Raw genomic sequence first — 18,161 nt, forward strand, 5'->3', positions numbered from 1 at the left:
CGAGCTGAAGCTTCTGGGTCAGACCCAAGGGTAGGTTCAACATACAGTGAGTTGCTGTAATCTAACCTGGAAGCAATCTGTTGCATGGATTACTGACACAAAGTCATGAAGGGAGAGGTAGGGAACCAGTGGCCTGACCAGCCAAAGATGGTGAAAAGCTGACTTGGTGAAAAGGTGACCTGAGCCTCCATAGACACTTCCTGTAAATCAGCCTCTGGGAATAGAGGAAGTGACATAAGCCACTCTTATATTTTCTATCTATCCATAGCACTAACTATGTACTGTGTAAGTATATACAAAAAACATAAATGTTTTTGGTATATATTTGACAAACTATTGTATGGTTCAGCATATAAATCATTTTCTTGTTTCTAGAGGGCTCCAGACACACTAGAACCAGTGTTCCCTCTAAGCTACATTAGTGTGAGCTAGCTCACAGTTTTTTAGCCTCTGGCTCACACATTTTTGTCTTAGTTTAGGAAAAATGGCCCCAGAGCAAACTAATTTATGCAGTGGCTCACAAGTTTTAATGCTAGTAGCTCTCAAAGTACGATTTTTGCTCACAAGACTCCACAACTTGGACAGAGCAATGACTAGAACCACCAAGTAGTTCTGGCAGCATGACAGGGACCCTTCAGTAGTGCCAGCTATGGGTGTTATATCATCAGTTGCCTTCCCTCACTGCTGCTGCTTGATGGCAGTGTAGGAAGAGATCAGAAGTGAGCAGATGCTGCAGGCTGCTGGGTAGGTCTGTAGCCATGTGGGGGGGGAACCTGTGGGGCACCTGCTTTTTTTCTTTCTTTGTCATGACTGAGCCTCTGAAGCATCATCAGAGGCAGCCAGAGCTGGGAGAGCTGAGCAGGGCACAGTGCGCTGCAGCAGCAAACGCAGCAGGTGAAGAAGAGGGAGGTGGAGGAAGCCATGTGAAATGGGGAGGGGGCCAGATGAAGCTTCTGGCTGCAAGGTATCTCTAGCCATCCATGAAGCCCAACTGAATTGGCAAATTTACTCTTCTCATGCATCACAAACTTGTTCTGAGGTTGAAATAACACCACATTTTTCTGACCTTCTTTAAAGAAAGGTAAAATACAAATATCATGTAAAATTAATGAAGTGTGAAGAAGTTCCAAAATCATTGAGACTTTCTTCCATGCAATGAATTCAAGATCAGGGTGTAAATCTTCCAAATGGCACTTTCTTGCCACCAGGAGTCATATACTCCCTGTGCATATAGTTTATATTTATATCTTCCATTAATTAAGCACTGTGGAATCCTTGGGGAACTAAAGGCAATATACACAAATGTCTGGTGCTTATAGCACATTTATTTGAGATTTGTAGTCTGAGCATTAAGTATATGTTTAAATGTATCTTGGACTTCTACTTGCTTTCTTTCAATTTAAAATTTATCTTTATCAGGCTTATCTGACCCCCATTTTAAGGGTGGAAAATGCAATTATGCTTTTGAGATGTGCAGTACAGTCCTATCCATATTTCACTTCCAAGGCATCATGCTGCTGTCTTCCCTATGATTTTCATTTAGCTTTTGTAGGGGGTACTCTAAATGGACACAAATGTAACAAGCTAGCATACAATTACCATGTAACTTCTTGAAGGGTTTTTTTCCCCTTCAGTATGCTATATTGCTATGTTGAAACAGAATGGTGGAAACACATCAGTTACACTGACAGATCGTGAATCTTTAACCTTGATTAGGGCAGTTCAAACCTTACAGCTTCTGATGGTGCTCCATACAGTGGTTGTAACATTTTAACCCGGTTTATGCTAGATAGGTCAATCAAATTACACCAGTGCTGCATAGTTCTTAGCTAGGTTACCTGATATGTTTATGGAGAAACTTTACAGACCCAAACTCCAGTTAACCAAAATGAGTACATTTTGCATTATATCTTTGAGCTTCTGCCACTCCCTGACTAGGATATAAGGTCTCTGGGATCTCACTTCCTACTTTATATTTGATGATGGGAGTTGCTCTGACTCTAGAAAGCTTATACCACCCCCCCACACACACACACACACAAATCTTGCTGGTCTCCAAAAATGTTTTTAAGATAAACTTATGTAAGTTTGTGTGTTGTGAGCCGCCCTGAGCCGCTTCGGTGGGAAGGGCGGGATATAAGTCGAAATATAAATAAATAAATAAATAAATAAATAAATAAATAAATGGTACTGGACTTGAATTCTATTGCAGACCAACAAGGCTACCCTCCTGAAACTATCACCACTTTATCAAAACTATCTTCAACCCACAGTTTCATGTTGGAGACATCAATGAAGTACTGAGACCACATCAGTTCTCCTAGGCTTACACAAAAGTACCTTATGTCATGCTTAATTCACCTAGGCCCATAATATATCACCGGCCAGTTTACACAGCTCTTTTCTCATCTCAAGATGACTGAAAATAATTTTGTGTGAAGACACCTAAACCCACATTTTTTCAGACCAGGGTTGTCTTAACAGCATTATAAGACACAGAAAATGAAATTGGTTAGGTTCTTTGTACTATATGTTGACATTCTACAGCTAAACATGTAGGTTTGAAAGGCAAGGGTATAATCTGCAATGGAGTTTTCAAAGGATACAATTTACATCAACTAAAGGAAACTCCAAGCCTCTCTTTCTCTAGGATTTGATATTACACCTGATCTCCGGGGAACAGAAATCAGTTTGCCTGCTTTGGAAGATAGACTCTATGCCCCATTGAAGTTCCACCCCCCTCCACAAACCCTGCCCTCCCCAAAAATCTCCAAGTATTTCCCAACCCAGATCTGGCAACCCTACTTCCCAGCCCTATGCAAAAAACTTTACCAGACTTTTGTCCTGACCCTCTCCGCTTTCCTTCTTTCATCTATATTTGTGCCTTTTCTTTTTATTCATTGCTCCTGCTCCTGGAGCTAGAAATGAGGGAACTATGAAAACAATAACAAGAATGTTCATTGGGTATAATGAGAGAAGCCCAAAGATCCACTGCATATAATAGGAGCCAGGAATGCCAGTTCACTTGCATGGGATTCATTTAAATACATCACAACACCCACAGAAATTACAATAAAAATGCATTCAGGTGGGGAAGCTGTGTTGGTCTGAAGCAGCAGAACAAAGTTTGAGTCCGGTAGCACCTTTAAGTCCAACAAAGTTTTATTCATGGTATAAGCAAAGTGTGCTTGCACATGAAAGCTTATACCATGAATAAAATTTCGTTGGTCTTAAAGGTGCCACTGGACTCAAAATAAAAGCACAGGCAGGTTTACATAAACCATTTTTGGTACTGTAATGACAGCCCCCAGAGTGGATTAACAGTCCCAAAGTTTAGAATTAGTGCTCTGCAAAAGCAAGGAGAAACCTTAAAGAGAAATAAATACCGTACTTTATATTTTAATTAATACTTCTGGAGGATGTGCAATTATCCACAGTTAGCTTACTTGTTAGCTGTTTTATTTCCTTCCAGGGTCGTTAAATTGATATCAGCCACCTCAGTCTATAGTAATGAGTATAAATCTTGCCCTCTTCAACTTTTTTCTTACAGCAGTGTCCACTGAGTTCCTATCATGTGTCACACCCTGCCTGAGCTCCCTGGCCACTTTTGCCCACTTTGTTGACCACTGATACAGAGCTCCCTGTTAAGTCTGTTTTAAGTCCTGCTCTAAGGTTGCTGCAGTTCTATACCACAGAAATGGGCACTCAGACACACAAAGCTATGTATTTAAACCATCAGCCATGCTTGCTTGATCAGCTGTACATGGATAAAGTGCTTCTGAATTTGAGAAATGAAGATCTTGATGAACATAGGATAATTATTTATTACCTGTGTTATCTTGGACCTAAACACCAGTTTGATTTTCACTTTGATCAGCACAGATGGCTAGAATACTTGTCAAAATGGGCAGAGCTAAAAAGAAATTTAGATATTAAAATCTTAATATCTGAAAATACACGTTGCCTAAAGAATGTGAAAAAGGGGTTTTAGTAGAAACTGTGGGGTGGACACTGTGGGTTTGTAACAGACGTTTCAGAGCACTGATTCTGGTCCCAGGGACTGTCATTCCAACTACAGAACACTTAAGCCACCTTCAGGAAGTATCATTTTACTTTGGGGGCTGTCATTCTAGAACCAGGGCAGGTTTGTCTAAATCCATTCCATGTTTTCATGGTAAAGTTACCATGTGTGCTGTAATGTATTTCACTGAAGCCCATGCAAATTTTCTGGCATTCCTGCCTCTTATTACATCCAATGGGCCTTTAAGAATCTCCTATTGTTCCCAGTGCATATTCTTGTCAGTCACTTTAATACATCCTGGGAAATTATTCCTGTCTATCTCCTGGGTCACATAACAGGTTGCTTCTCTTTTCAGTAGCATCCCCGCTTCCCCCATTCCCGCTCTACAAAGCTTGCCTAACGTTTCCCCAGTGTTTACAAGGAGGAACAAATTGAAGAGCAGTTGCTCCTTCAACGCCTGTTCTCTAACAGGAGTTAACCATCTTCCATAGTCCAGCCAGCCCCCTTCCCTCGTCTCCGGCTAGGCCAAGCCAGGGCCAGTCCGGCCCTGTTTCTCTCCACCCACTCTCTAAGGTCCATCTGCTCTGGCGGCCCTGTCCCGAGTGCGCGCGCTCTCCCCTCCACCCCCGCCTCACGCGAGCACCTCCCTGAGACCCCTCCCTCCTTTCCGAATCTTCCCCGGCCGTCGCCTAGGAAACCAGCCGATACCGTGTAAATAGGCACCCTGCAAAAGCAATGCAGCTGGGTAACAAAGGAGTCGAGCCTCGCAAATGAGACTCGGCAGAAAGAAAGGGGGAGAAAAATCCCCAGACGAGCTCCATTTGCCCTCTCTTTCTCCCTTTGATGGAGATGCTGAAGAGAAGCTTCCAGCCTCCTCCTAGACAGGATTCACAGCACTTTAAACCAACAGCCACACAGTTATGCAGATGGAAGGCAAATCAGTTATGTGCTAGTGAAGGAAATCAACAGGCTTCGGAGTGCATTTTCAAGCACCTGGATGTGAATGGATTTGTCCAGATTACGTTTCGGTTGGGGAATGCCACATATGTGCACAAGAAGGGTCGTTTTCCATCAACTTGTGTTGCGGACTGCCGGCCCGGTTTTCCTGAAGGGTGATATGGTTGTTGGCACGATGCACATTTACCCTTCCCCCAACTCCCAGCCCCGAATCACAGCAAGTCTAGCAGAATACAGCTCGGAAGGCTGAATAAATACATCGAACTGGAGTCGTCGTCGCCCCCTCTCCCCAATTTCCAAAAGAGAGAAGAAAAGATTAAAACAAAGAAATCGCCGTTGGCACCGATGGTTTTCCACCGCGCGATCCATTTTTCCCCTGTAGTCCAAGCTGGGGGAAAGAATTGTATTTGGAGAAAACGAGGAAGGAGGGGGTGCGGAAGGAAGCTTGATGTAAAAACCAAATGCCTCGTGGTGTGTTTTGCCCACAAGAAATGAAATATGCCTTGAATGAGTGCCATCTTGCTAAAAATACTAGAGTGTTGGCAATGGGGGATGGGGGGAACTGGGGATCTTGGAATAGCGATGAATCCGGACTCATCACGCATCTGAAGTCTATACGGGAAAGAAAGATGTGCCGTTGAAGGTTCAGCGCCCCATAACTGCCCTTTTCCAAACATTATTGTTCTTAAATCCTGTAACAATACATTAGGTCTTCTGGTGTCACTCGGGGGAAAATAGCACTCGAACGATCTCCATTTTTGCTTCTAAAGCAGCACTTACATATTGCAACACTTTCTATCACACCAGGATAGATATGGAGGGAAGAATCCGCTATATAGGGTTGCAATTCTATGCATAGCTAGGCATGTGAAAACACATTGATTTCTATGGGGTTCGGAAGGAGAACTCCCCATAGAGTCGGGATGCATATAGCCCAAGATGGGAAGCCTCCTCCCCCCTCGCAATTCAGAACATTGTTATTTTCACACAAACCATCATGGCTCCGACATGCCCAACAGTCGCCTAAATGGGAACGAATTAGACTCGAGTTGCATTTGGCTAACGCTAATAGCATTTTCAAGGCACGTGAAATGCTTTTATTAAAAAAATTACAATAAAAAGATATTCACTTCAGTCATAAATTTCATCTTCAAGAAAAAGCTTTGCACTCTCAGCAAACATATTTTCAAAATACAAATCAAAGCTAATCAGGCTGCGGAATTTAATTAGACCCGTAGGCTGCTCGCAAAATATTTTATTTCGAGCCAATGGAGGGGGGGGGAGGAATGTTCTTTCCATAGCAGTGGTAACAGCAGCAGCTGCTTTAAGCATTTTTCACATCTGGCCTACAGACCTAATAATTTCAACTCATGATCTCGTTTGGCGAAATTTGATCTACGTGGTTTAAATACCTTTCAAATTGGGGCGACTGAACAATTGCAACCAATTAAAGCCAAAACGCAAGCCTCGCTATCTGTTGATTTTTCTGTAACAACAGAGGGTGGAGAGGAGTGGAAAGGAAGGGGGTGGCAGCGGGGGCGAGAGGATGAAATCACAAACACATACAAGTCAAACCATTGTCTCTAATTTAACACTGAGGAAGGGAGGTTGGAGAGACAGACACCAAACAGAGACTACCATCAAGAGCCCCCCCCCCCTCCTTTAAAGAGCATTCGTCTGCTACCACAAGGGACAGGCAATGAACTCCGCCGTGCAACATTTTGTTTTTCCCCCTTTTTAAAGAGAAAGAGAAATCAGGGTGCCTGCCTTAATCCCATTAATTTATTTATATTCTTCGGAGTATTAATTATCAGTCCAAGGCCGATTTCAAATTATTGCAATCGCAACTCCATTGTTCGCTCCAATTGGAAGCCCCGCCCCCTCTTTTGTCTGGCGGCGCGGTGATTGGTCGGCGGCGGGTGGGGGCTGCCGTCAGCGCTCGGAAAGCCCATTCATCTGTGCACTTGGGCGTTGGACTCCGCATCTTATTAGCGACCAGGGAGATTTCTCCATTTTCCCCTTGTCTACAGTACGGCTACAAATCTGGGATTTTTATTACTTCTTTTTTGTACTAAACTTGGGCTTCTAATATTTTTGCTCGACTTTTTCCCCTTCCTTTTTTCCCCCCTTTCTTCCTGCGCTGCTGCCTTTTTTGATCTCTCCAGCTTTATTTTTTATTCCAAACCTCCCCCCCCACCAAGGAGTCTATATATAAATATAATCGGTTCTGTTCTCTTTTCCCTCCCTCCTCCTCCCCCTCTGGTGTGCTTGTGTGTGTGCGCTGCTGCTCTTCAGGCTGCTGGTCGATCAGCATTTATACAAACCCGCCGCTCTTTGTTTCCTCTCCTCTTGGATCTGTTGAGTTTCTTTGTTGAATAAGCCAGCATGGGTGCCCAATTCTCCAAGAACGCTGCAAAAGGCGAAGCCGCCGCCGAAAAACCCGGAGAAGCAGTGGCTGCATCTCCTTCCAAAGCGAATGGTCAGGTAAGAAGGGGACGGTGATTTTATTTTTAAATCTTGCATTGCATGTTCTGGTACTGCTTTCTTCTTTCTCCTCGTGGGGTGTACATTTTAAAAACTGATCTGAAACCCTTCTCTCTGTTTTAAAACCGCTTGAATGGAAAGGTGTGGCTTTTCGTACAGTTTTGCGTGAGTGGACTTGGTTTTTAGGGTTCAAGCCTGTATTTCAGACTCCCTCCTTATACCCCATTTTTAAGCATGATATGGGAGGGGGCCAGTGTATTCTCTTTCGTTCGAAGACAGTGTTCTGTACTTAGACAGGGAGCATCTTTGTCTTAATAGCTGGAGGATGTGTGAGATCCGCGGATGATAATGGCTGTCTTGATGGATAGTCTCCTGTGGTTTCCTATACTGTAACACTCTATTTTCGTCTCCCTCTTTTGGCGCGTTGTGTGTGTGTGTGTTCGTGTGTGTATGTGCCGGGGGGGGGGGGGCTTGGTGATAAGGCAATGGCAAGAGAAAACGGTGGAGGGGGGAGGGCGCTGGAGAGTTATCTGTATTGAGGAAGGGGCTGTTGACGAGATCTTCTCCATCTTGCCTGCTGTGTCCCTTGCGCGGTTCATAGCCCAAGCTTAGCGTGTGTGAGAGAGTGGACTCGGAGAGGAAGCGCGCGCCCGCCTGTGTGCGTGTGCCTGTTGTATTAACTGCTATGGAATGCAGCAGACCGTCGACCCCAGAGGGGTAACTGTAGGGCAGGTTTGGGTTTTTGTATGCAGCCTGCATGCGGTTCCGTCTTCCTGCTTACTACCCCGTGCTTGAGCCTGATGCGCGCGTGCACTTATCGAGCCCGGGCTTGGCGACAGCCTGTAGAATGGTGAGCAGCAACGGCACCACGCCTCTTAGGCTGCAGCTGCTCGACTGGCTGTTTTCGCCCGTCCTCCTGGGCTTCTCTTTTCCCCTCCTCAAGAGGTGGTTTGTGGAAAATGCAACAAATGTGATAGAACCTCTTGTAGCCAGCCAGACAATGGCGGGAAGGAGACATTTCTTAAGTGTTTGCATTGGAGGCGGGGAGGGGAGAACGAAGACTGGGTCGGTTGGGAGAAGCGACATAGAGCTTTGTTTGCTTCGACTCCGCAGTTCTGGCCGAAGCGCGAGCAAAAGCTTCCTTCTACCCCGCCAGCAAGCTCTTAGCTTCTAGTCTCCTCCCTCCGTGGTTTCCTAGAGTCCCCGCCCCGCTTTTTCGGCTTTCCCCCCAAGATGGAGCCACAGTGCCCTCTAGAGGTAGAGGTTCGAAGTAGCGGCATCGCTTGGTCACTGGATCGAGGGAGGGTAGTTTAAATCGCCGAAGGGAAACGTGGACAGCTGCAGCACCATGTTTCCGGAGTCTGCACGAACGTCCCCCTTGCCCTAGGATTTAAGGTAGCTAGAGTTCAGAGTTTGGGTCTGAATAGCCTATTGCCTCCTGTCAGACTCTTGCGAATGTCTTGCTTCCCTCCACCCCACCCCACCCCCCCAATAAGAAAAGCAGCGGTATGAAGTCTGGTTTCATGCTGTTATGAAGGTAGAGCCATCCAGTAAAGAAATGCTTTGGCTCAGTTTCACTCCAGTTTCTATTAACAAATAGGCATCTTGAGGCACCTGAAAAAAGGTTTTGTTGCCTCAAGGCAAGGCTCCTGCTTTTGGTTTGTCGCCACTAGCCTGACTACTGCTGCTGGAATCTTAACGTTGATCAGTTTGCGTAATCCAGGTCATATAAATAACCAACCTGGCACTTGATCATGAGGTAGACTAAGATGTGAGGGAGATGGGCATGGTCTTCAGCCGAAGCATAAGAGCTCTTTCAACCAATAACACCTCGTTACTTTCTTCCAGGAGAATGGCCATGTGAAGGTGAATGGCGATGCCTCGCCAGCAGCTGCGGAGGCAGGCAAGGAGGAGGTCCAAGCCAATGGCAGTGCGCCAGCAGAAGAGTCAGTGAAGGAAGAGCAGACCCCTTCAGAGCCAGCCTCTGAGAAGGAGGCGGCAGAAGCAGAGAGCACTGAGCCAGCCTCTCCTGCCGAAGGGGAGTCTTCCTCGAAGACTGAGGAGGGAACTACTCCTTCTTCTAGCAATGAGACCCCGAAAAAAAAAAAGAAGCGCTTTTCCTTCAAAAAGTCCTTTAAGCTCAGTGGCTTCTCCTTTAAAAAGAACAAAAAGGAGGCTGGGGAAGGAGCTGACAATGAAGGTGCAGCTGCTTCCGCAGAAGGAGGCAAGGATGAAGCAGCTGCTGCCCCAGAGACTGCAAACAATGAGGAGAGCAAACCTGCCCCAGAGGAGTCCTCTGCTGCTGCTGCTGCTAGCAGCTCAGAGGAAACAAAGGAGGAGACTGGTGGCTCACAGGAAGCCAAATCGGAAGAGACTGCACCAGAAAAGCCTTCAGGAGAAGAGGGTAAACCCACTGAAGAGCAGCAGCAGAAGCCCGAGGAGAAACAGGAAGAGGCAACAGCTGCCCCTAGTGCTACCACCGAAGCCACCTCAACTGAACAAGAGGCACCCAAAGCAGAGGAGCCAGCAGTAGCTCCGACACAGGAAGCTCCATCTGAGTCCAGTCCAGAAGCTCCACCCGCTGAGTCAGCAGAGTAGAGAATTGGCAGTTTTGCAATGATTGAACTTTTCTTCCCCCCTGTTTGTTTGTTTGGAGTGGTGCCAGGTACTGGTTTTGGAGAACTTGTCTACAACCAGGGATTGATTTTAAAAGATGTCTTTTCTCTTTTTTTGTCTCTACCCGCAGATCCCATCTCAGATCATTGTGTTGCCACCATTCCAAATTGGTAGAGGAGAGACTAAATGTCTCCCTCCTCCTTGTTCCTTTTTTTTTTTTTGCATCAGTATTAATGTTTTTTGCATACTTTGCATCTTTATTCAAAATGTAAACTTTTTTTTCCTCTGTCAGTCTATGGACATGCCCATATATGAAGGAGATGGATGGGTCAATAAGGGATAGCAAATGAAGTGATAGGGGTCACAATGGGGAATTAGTGGTGCAGATAACTTGCCAAGAAAATGTGCCACAAGAAATAAGGGGTTAGTCTTTTTTAAAAAGAAAGTTATTACAATGTATTTTGTGAGGCAGATGTTCTATAAGGTTTACAACACTACAGGTCTTGACTAAGAAGGAAGAAAAAAATTCCAATACTCAGATTTAAAAAAAAAAATCATAGTCTTAGGAAATTCATTTAAACCATAGGAACTTTTCACTTATCTCATGTTAGCTGTACCAGTCAGTGATTAAGTAGAAATACAAGTTGTATAGGCTTTATTGTTTATTGCTGGTTTATGACCTTAATAAAGTGTAATTATGTATTACCAGCAGGGTGTTTTTAACTGTGACTATTGTATAAAAACAAATCTTGATATCCAGAAGCACATTAAGTTTGCAACTCTTTCCACCCTGCCCATTTTTTTTTTTGTAAAATTGCAGTAATCTTGGACCTTAAAACACACACACACACACAAACACAATTTTAAACTCAACCAAGCTGTGATAAGTGGAATGGTTACTGTTTATACTGTGGTATGTTTTTGATGACAGCAGACGATGCTTTCTTATTCCAGTTGTCTTTGAGAATAAAGAAGAAAAAACCAATTTCAGATGCAATGGTTTTTGTGTAGCATCTTGTCTATCATGTTTTTTTGTAAATACTGGAGAAGCTTTGACCAATTTGACTTAGAGATGGAATGTAACTTTGCTTACAAAATTGCTATTAAATTCCTGCTTAAGGTGTTCTAATTTTCTGTGAGCACACTAAAAGCGAAAAATAAATGTGAATAAAATGTAGAATTTGGCTGTGTTTCTTTTTCCGGATGCTCTTGATAGCTTAGTAAGTTGACTGTATTGTCTAAATTTGTACAAAGAGGCACTTGTTTGACATTAAATGTTACTCTTGATTTCTAAATAATGGAACTTTGGTCTTCTGGGCCCTCCAAAAGCAGTACCTGTAGAACAAAGACCTTGAAGGGCTTCTTAGATGCATTAGGTTTAAGCGAAACAACCTGTGCCACTCTGGATACTTAACCTGGCTAATATGAGATCTGGAAAAACAGAATTAAGACAAACTAGAATTTGTTCAAAACAGGCTTGCACCAGTTGACTTTAGCTAGAGTGGGTGTATATGTAAGCAAAGCCTTAAGGACCAGTCCGTGGTACACTAGATTATCTTTTATCTTGAGTTGACTTGACACTTTGACTGTGGTTGTTTGGAATATCAGGAGCCTTAGCCTGAGTTTTCAAACATGGATACCTGAATCCAGGTATCAATACAGCAAAGGTTTAATCTTACATGTAAGTTGTTAACCATTTCAATATATACTTCAGTGCTTGACTTCGAGCATATGCAGCCTTGGAAGTCTAGCCTAAAGTAAAAGCTTTTGTTCTACCAAATTGTTGAGCAATATTTTTTACTCTCAGCCATAGGTAACAAAAAAAAAACTACATTTGTCTATAAAATAGTCACTTGGTGCTTGCCTTTAACTGTTCACTTTTGGGCTAATTTCCACCATATTGCTCAGGGCAAATTATGCCTTAATAAAACAGTAGGCTTTTGTAAAAACAAATGCAGAATAGTAGTAGTGTTGGAGGGTGGAAATTGATTCAAGGAAGTGTTGCTCCTAGGTTTTAATAGGTGAAATTTAGTGTTACACTTAACTTGCTTCCATCTATGTTTTCAGCAGTAACTTGCTTTGGAAGCAATTACACTTCATTTTATGAGAGAGTGGCACATTAGCACCTTGTTCCCTAAAGAACAAAGTCAGAGCTGAATGAAGTTCAATGGATTCCATACTGAATACATACTCTTATTCAGCCGTCCACATCTTTTATTTTTTTGTGGCTTGTATATATACTCTGGTCACCCTGGTATTCTCTGTAGTGTTAGAAATGTATTGACTTATTATGCTTTAAATGGCCATGGGATGAAATAAATTGATGTAAAATGAGATTCTCCATACCAGTGTCATTTTTGGACTTAATTGGTTGGGGTACTTTCCATTCAGAACTCTTAGTGAAGGGTTCATAACATTATGTTGTAAATTTCTGTTGTGTGGTTTAGCATGTAATATTTTGTTTAAAAAGCATGATTTAAAGATAGGCCTGAGCCTTAGTGAATTTTGAATGGAATTCCTTCTGAGTCTTGCCCAAGCTTAAGTTTTGCACCTACTTCAAAATACATAAGAGTTTAGTAGAATGTAGGGCTATTTTGCATTTCAGGTTTACTAAGGATATTGCTGAATTGAAAAAACATGTAACAAGTAGACATAATTAGCTGCAATTTTTTGGCAGTATATGATTTATTCCCCTTCAAGTAATATGCCAAATTGCTTTCAAGACTGTCAGTTGAAAGACCCAATTTCTTTATTGTTGAGAAAAGATTAATACCCACCCCAAAACCAGTTCTAGGTTACTTCTAGGGCAGTAATTTAAAACCCATTGACTTCACTGGATTTAGATGGCTGTAACTCTGCTTACTGCTACAGTATATTCCTAAATAGAATGTTTCCAAGACAATGAACTGTGGATTTAGTCTGGAATAGGATTGCAAGGATATATGTATCTTGCAACAAGTAACACTGCTGCATTAAGGTTGTCATTTACAGTGTAAATGTATGTTTGTTTTTTACTACTTTCAGAACATGTCTGGTTTATATAAAACACAGTTGTGAACAGAATAAGGTGGTTCTGTTGCTATTTGTATGCTGATCCCAGATTTAAAATCGGCTAATTAGCCTTGGCAATAATATTCTGTTCTACTTGAGTCAGCTAAAATGGACATCACTGAAAATATCTCAGTAAAATGTTGGTAATGAAGTAGGGTTGCCAATCCCCAGGTGGGGGCAGGGGATCCCCTGGTTTGGAGGCCCTCCCCCCGCTTCAGGGTCGTCAGAAAGCGGGGGGAGGGGAGGGAAATGTCTTCTGGGAGTTCTATTCTCTATGGAGATTTATTCCCATAGAAAATTATGGATAATTGATCCGCTGGTATCTGGGGCTCTGGGGGGGGGGAGCTGTTTTTGGAGGTAGAGGCACCAAATTTTCAGTATTGCATCTAGTGCCTCTCCCCAAAATACCCCAAAGTTTCAAAAAGATTGGACCAGGGGGTCCAATTCTATGAGCCCCAAAAGAAGGTGCCCCTATCCTTCATTATTTCCTATGGAAGGAAGGAATTGAAAAGGTGTACCGTCCCTTTAAATGTGATGGCCAGAACTCCCTTTGGAGTTCAATTATACTTGTCACAGCCTTGATCTTGGCTCCACCCCCAAAGTCTCTTGGCTCCACTCCCAAAGTCCCCAGATATTTCTTGAATTGGACTTGACAACCCTATAGTGAAGTAATAATGAAGTTAAGTAAACAGCTTACCATGAAAATGGCAACCAATGAATAATTTGAATAACTAGTAATTTACATAGATCTTAATGCACAAAATTATTGAAGTTGCAGCCCCAAGTACCTTAGCTTAGTGTTCATGTAATTTACTAGGGTGTTCTGGACTGGAATGTTAATGTCTTATTTAAAAGGGGGAATCATGACATAATAGTTTAAGGCTGTAATCTTAAACAAGCACTCTTAGAAATAAGTATCAGATTATTGACTACATCCTGTAACATGCTTACTTCAAAGCCACTGAAATCTTATCAGAATGTGGTAAACATATTTGAATTTCATTTCTCAGTTCCAAGCATACTGACTCAATCTCACTAATTTCAGTGAGAATTCCTACTGAATATGTCAAAGATCACAGCCTTGGAGTGATTGGCCAAAAACTTATTTTTGGTGTTCTGTTTTCCAGCTTACAGTGGCCCCAACAGGGTGCCACTTTTCCCAACTTCAGACAATTTTATGACATGCCATGGTTAGCTTTTGTGGAAATTTCAGGTTTAGTGTGTCCTGCAGAGACCCATTCCATTGTAAAAGAAATAATGATTGTGTGTCGATTTAGCCAAATAGGCTTTTTGCCCAATATAATGGTTGCAGGGATTTGTGGGTTTATTAGCATGTTGAGCAGAAGGTCATTAACACAAAGCAGCCCACATTTACTATTTTTGCCTGCTTCCACCAAGGAGCTCAGCATAGTATACTTGTTTTCTTCCATTATTTTATTCTCACAACTGTGTGTTATACTTAACTTTATGCTGAGGGAAAAGTTACTGGCTCAGGTTCACCCAATGAAACTTCATTCTGAAATAAATATTTCAACCTAGATCTCCCAGGTCATAACCCCTACACAAGAGGTCTTTCTGAAAGTCTAGTTTGCTTACTAGCTTTTGGGGATCTGTTGTATATTTGGTAACTAGGCTCCATTTCATTCTTTAAAACAAGCTGGCCATGAAGCTTGCGCACCTTTCTAGAAAACTACCAGTTATTAATCCTAAAATTTGCTTTCTGTATGAAAATATTTAATCTGAGAAAATGCCAGGTAGCAGTTCACCAAAGAAAGTTTATTTAAAACATTATGCCACCTTTCCACCCAAGTTGTGAGTATAGGGTTATTTCTGATGAGGTGTTTATACCCCACCTTTGTCCCCAGTGGGAACCAAAACAACTGACATGGTTCACCTTTCCACTTTATCCTTACAACAACCCTGTGAGGTAGGTTAGGCTGAGAGTGTTTGGTCCAAGATCACACTCTACCATTACACCACACTGATTTTAAAATTACTTCAGCTATAAGTGCTAGTTTTTAATAGACTTGATAGTTGATTCTTCCCTACCATTGCATTCTCTAAAAAACTAGTGAAAGGTCCCCTTATCATTTGAAAATTCTATAAAGGACTGCAAATTGAGGATGGGATTGATCTGATACACCTTTGAAATACCTGCAGCAGGATTGTTGGTTCTAGGCCTTCTCTATTGGCAAAAAAGCTTGGGGTTGGATCCTGCCAAACAATAGAAAAGAAGTTGTACAGTTAACATTTGTGCAAGATTCTTGCAATCAAGTACTGATTTTCTGCTTCTGTTCAGCATTGCTATGTGCAAAAATCAAAAGGCTATTTGATGCAGTTGTAGCCATCCAATTTGGAGATGTGACATGTTTTGATTGAAAGATTCTTTATTGAGAGGTGTACTGAAACATAACTTGTTTCACATTTTAAGCAAATGAAATACAGTACTTGATGGTCAAGTTGATTCAGCGTGATGACTATTAGTGAGTTTCTTGTGTTGCCCCCCTTGCACATGAACTCTTGCAGAAGTGTATTCCATGGTATCCAGCTTTATGAGTGGAGGTGATCCCAAGAGAGAACCATTTTCTTACATTCTGTGAGGCAGAAGTTACATGGTTTGAATATAATTACACTACCACTTGATGAGAAGCCAGGGCCCTGTTTGCAGTGGGGGGGTGGGGAGAGGCAATTTGAAGAAGGCAGCTGCAGCCAGTGTTGGCTATGTGTGGCTAAGAAGGCCAGGTTGTGTGACCAGCTGAAGGGGGTGGGCAGCTGCAATGGTGTGAATTTAAGCTCACCCCCTTCCTGGTGCATGTCTTACCAGAGGTCTGGAACTAGGTAATAGGTGAGGCAGGGAGGGACAGGGCTGATGGGAGATTTAAAGTGCTTCACCTGGAATCTCATCTGGACATGTAGTTTTTTTGCTTGTTGCATCACCTGGTTCTTACTGAGCAGTGGAAGATCTGACTGCAGCTGATCTGAAACAGGTGAGGACAAAAGCAGTGATGAGGCCCTGGGGTCCTGCCCCAGTGGCTTGGTCAGTGCCATGAGTCAAGCCAGACTGGTGTAGCACCTCAGGGATCTGGTCAGTGAAATCTTGAGGTTCAGCATTAGGCCCTCAAGTATCAATGAGAAGGCCTGGGGTTTTAGAAGCTGGGGCTGGCAGCTGAGCCATGTGGCTGCTGCACGGCTTGGGAGACTAGGCATGGAAGCCACTGGTGCAGCAGCCAGTAAGTGTTTGCCTCAGACCAGAGCATGTGAGGCAAACTTCTTGGGTACCTGGGTTCCAGAGGATCAGTTATCAAGGTTTTGCCTCAGCTATATCCTTAACTCACTGAGCATGTGCTTTGCAGACAGAATGTTGTCAGTTCCAGCTAAGTAACCTCTTTTTACCATGTAATCATGGCTGTTGGGAAAGGATTTTGTCTTTTTATCTGCAAGGGATAAATGGGGGTGGCTTGCCAGATAGCCAGGAGTAAAGGTGAGCCTGACCATTGCAGGTTGCTGGATTCTTTGCCGCTTTTTGGTCACCTTGGATACTTGCTCTTGCTCCATCTCCTTCCACCCTCTGCTGACCCATTGCTTTAGAGTACCCTGTCTTCCTTCACCCTCCCCACTGACTTCTCTACTATTCTTTTTGCCTTCTTCAGGGTTTCAGGGGCACATTGCTGAGCATCCATGTGGCATTTTTCCAGCAGGGACTGGATTCCCAATTGGTTAAAAAAAAAACTGCACAGATTTGGAGAATACAGTTATGGTTAATTGGTTAAAACATACTTAGCAAAGAATACACACAAAAGGAGAGTGACAGAACTGATCTAGGTTTGAGAGGGGCTGACTTTGGTGCCTGCCTGGGTAGTTTAAGGCCTTGTGGGTACATCTTCTGTATTGGCTCATAGACTGGTAGCAGGTTTCATAGGTATTTACATCGACAAACAAGCAGATAGATAAGTATTTGGAAAGGTAGAGAAAGAGGCTATAGGGAAGGCTACTGATAGTAGCCTGAATCAAGGTTCTGGGTCAAGCTGATCCTGGCTGTAGTCAGTGTTTAATTTGGTAAGCTCTTCTTGTTGCACTGAGGCTGGTTTTGCTTTGCAGTGCGCTCTTCCTGCAACCTTTAATCTGTACCTGTGGCTGCGTCTAGGACAATGTTCCCTCTAAGCTGCAGAGTCTTATGAGCAAAAACTCTACTTTGTGAGCTACTGCAAAAATTATTGTGCTCTGGGACCATTTTTCCTGAGCTAAGACAAAAAAGTGTGATCCAGAGGCTAAAAATCTGTGCTCTAGCTCATGCTAACTCAACTTAGAGGGAACACTGGTCCAGGGTCTGTGTGCTCTTGTGTGTCATATATTTGTCACTGATTGCCTGTGTTTGAGTTTTGGTGCAGCATGTCACCAAGAAGGGCTGTGCAAGGATAACGTCGCCACCGCAGACTGGAAGTTATGGCTCATGGGGGAAAAGACCCTATCCCACTACTACCTCTCCCATGTATCAAACAGCAAGGAGGTCAGCTGCAGCTGGGAATGACAACACCCTCCAAGGCCTTTCTCAGGTGTTGGAGCTCCTCAGTGAATGGCTAAATCACCTGGATGACAGCCAAAGCCAGAAGCACAACAAGAAATCCAGAGCTGAAAGGCATGGGTCCTGAGCAGAGAGGAAAAGCCTATGCCCTGATGAGCAGAAAGGCAGACGGTCCTCATTGTGGGAATCAGGGTGCTCCAGCAGCTCAGGGAACTGCACACTAGATGCCTCACGTCAACAACCGAGAGGCAGGGGAGAAGCGAGGGAAGAGCGTTGACATCACACTCACAGGGGGATTCAGACAACTCTTCAGTGAGGAGGGCTAGGCATCCTGTAGCAGATTACTGGAGAGTGGCAGCACATGTACCTGGGCTGCCAGCTTGGGCTAATCAGCGTAGTTTTGAGACAGCACAAACTATGGAGGACCCTGGGGCCATTTGGGCCAACCTTGATGCTTCTGACTCCTTCATCACCTTGACATTTGGGGATGATGAGGACCCACCAGATATC

General features: G+C 43.5%; 1 protein-coding gene across 1 annotated transcript; it reads left to right on the forward strand.

Annotated features, from left to right (window-relative positions):
• The first annotated feature begins 6,820 nt into the window (after nucleotides 1-6,820).
• Nucleotides 6,821-11,258, forward strand: MARCKS (myristoylated alanine rich protein kinase C substrate). The gene is made up of 2 exons (XM_060238321.1): nucleotides 6,821-7,462; nucleotides 9,311-11,258. The coding sequence occupies exons 1-2, from the start codon at nucleotides 7,364-7,366 to the stop codon at nucleotides 10,058-10,060; spliced, it is 849 nt and encodes a 282-aa protein (XP_060094304.1). The 5' UTR covers nucleotides 6,821-7,363; the 3' UTR covers nucleotides 10,061-11,258.
• Nucleotides 11,259-18,161: the final 6,903 nt, after the last annotated feature.

The sequence above is a fragment of the Heteronotia binoei genome, chromosome 1 (genome assembly GCF_032191835.1).
Source record: "Heteronotia binoei isolate CCM8104 ecotype False Entrance Well chromosome 1, APGP_CSIRO_Hbin_v1, whole genome shotgun sequence".
Classification (NCBI taxonomy): Eukaryota; Metazoa; Chordata; class Lepidosauria; order Squamata; family Gekkonidae; genus Heteronotia; species Heteronotia binoei.

What these genes read in the sequence shown, in the direction of transcription:
- MARCKS (XM_060238321.1), top strand. Translation starts at nt 7,364, where the DNA reads ATGGGTGCCCAATTCTCCAAGAACGCTGCAAAAGGCGAAGCCGCCGCC. An exon ending in CTTCCAAAGCGAATGGTCAG is followed by an intron (nt 7,463 to 9,310) that starts GTAAGAAGGGGA and finishes ACTTTCTTCCAG; the next exon opens with GAGAATGGCCATGTGAAGGT.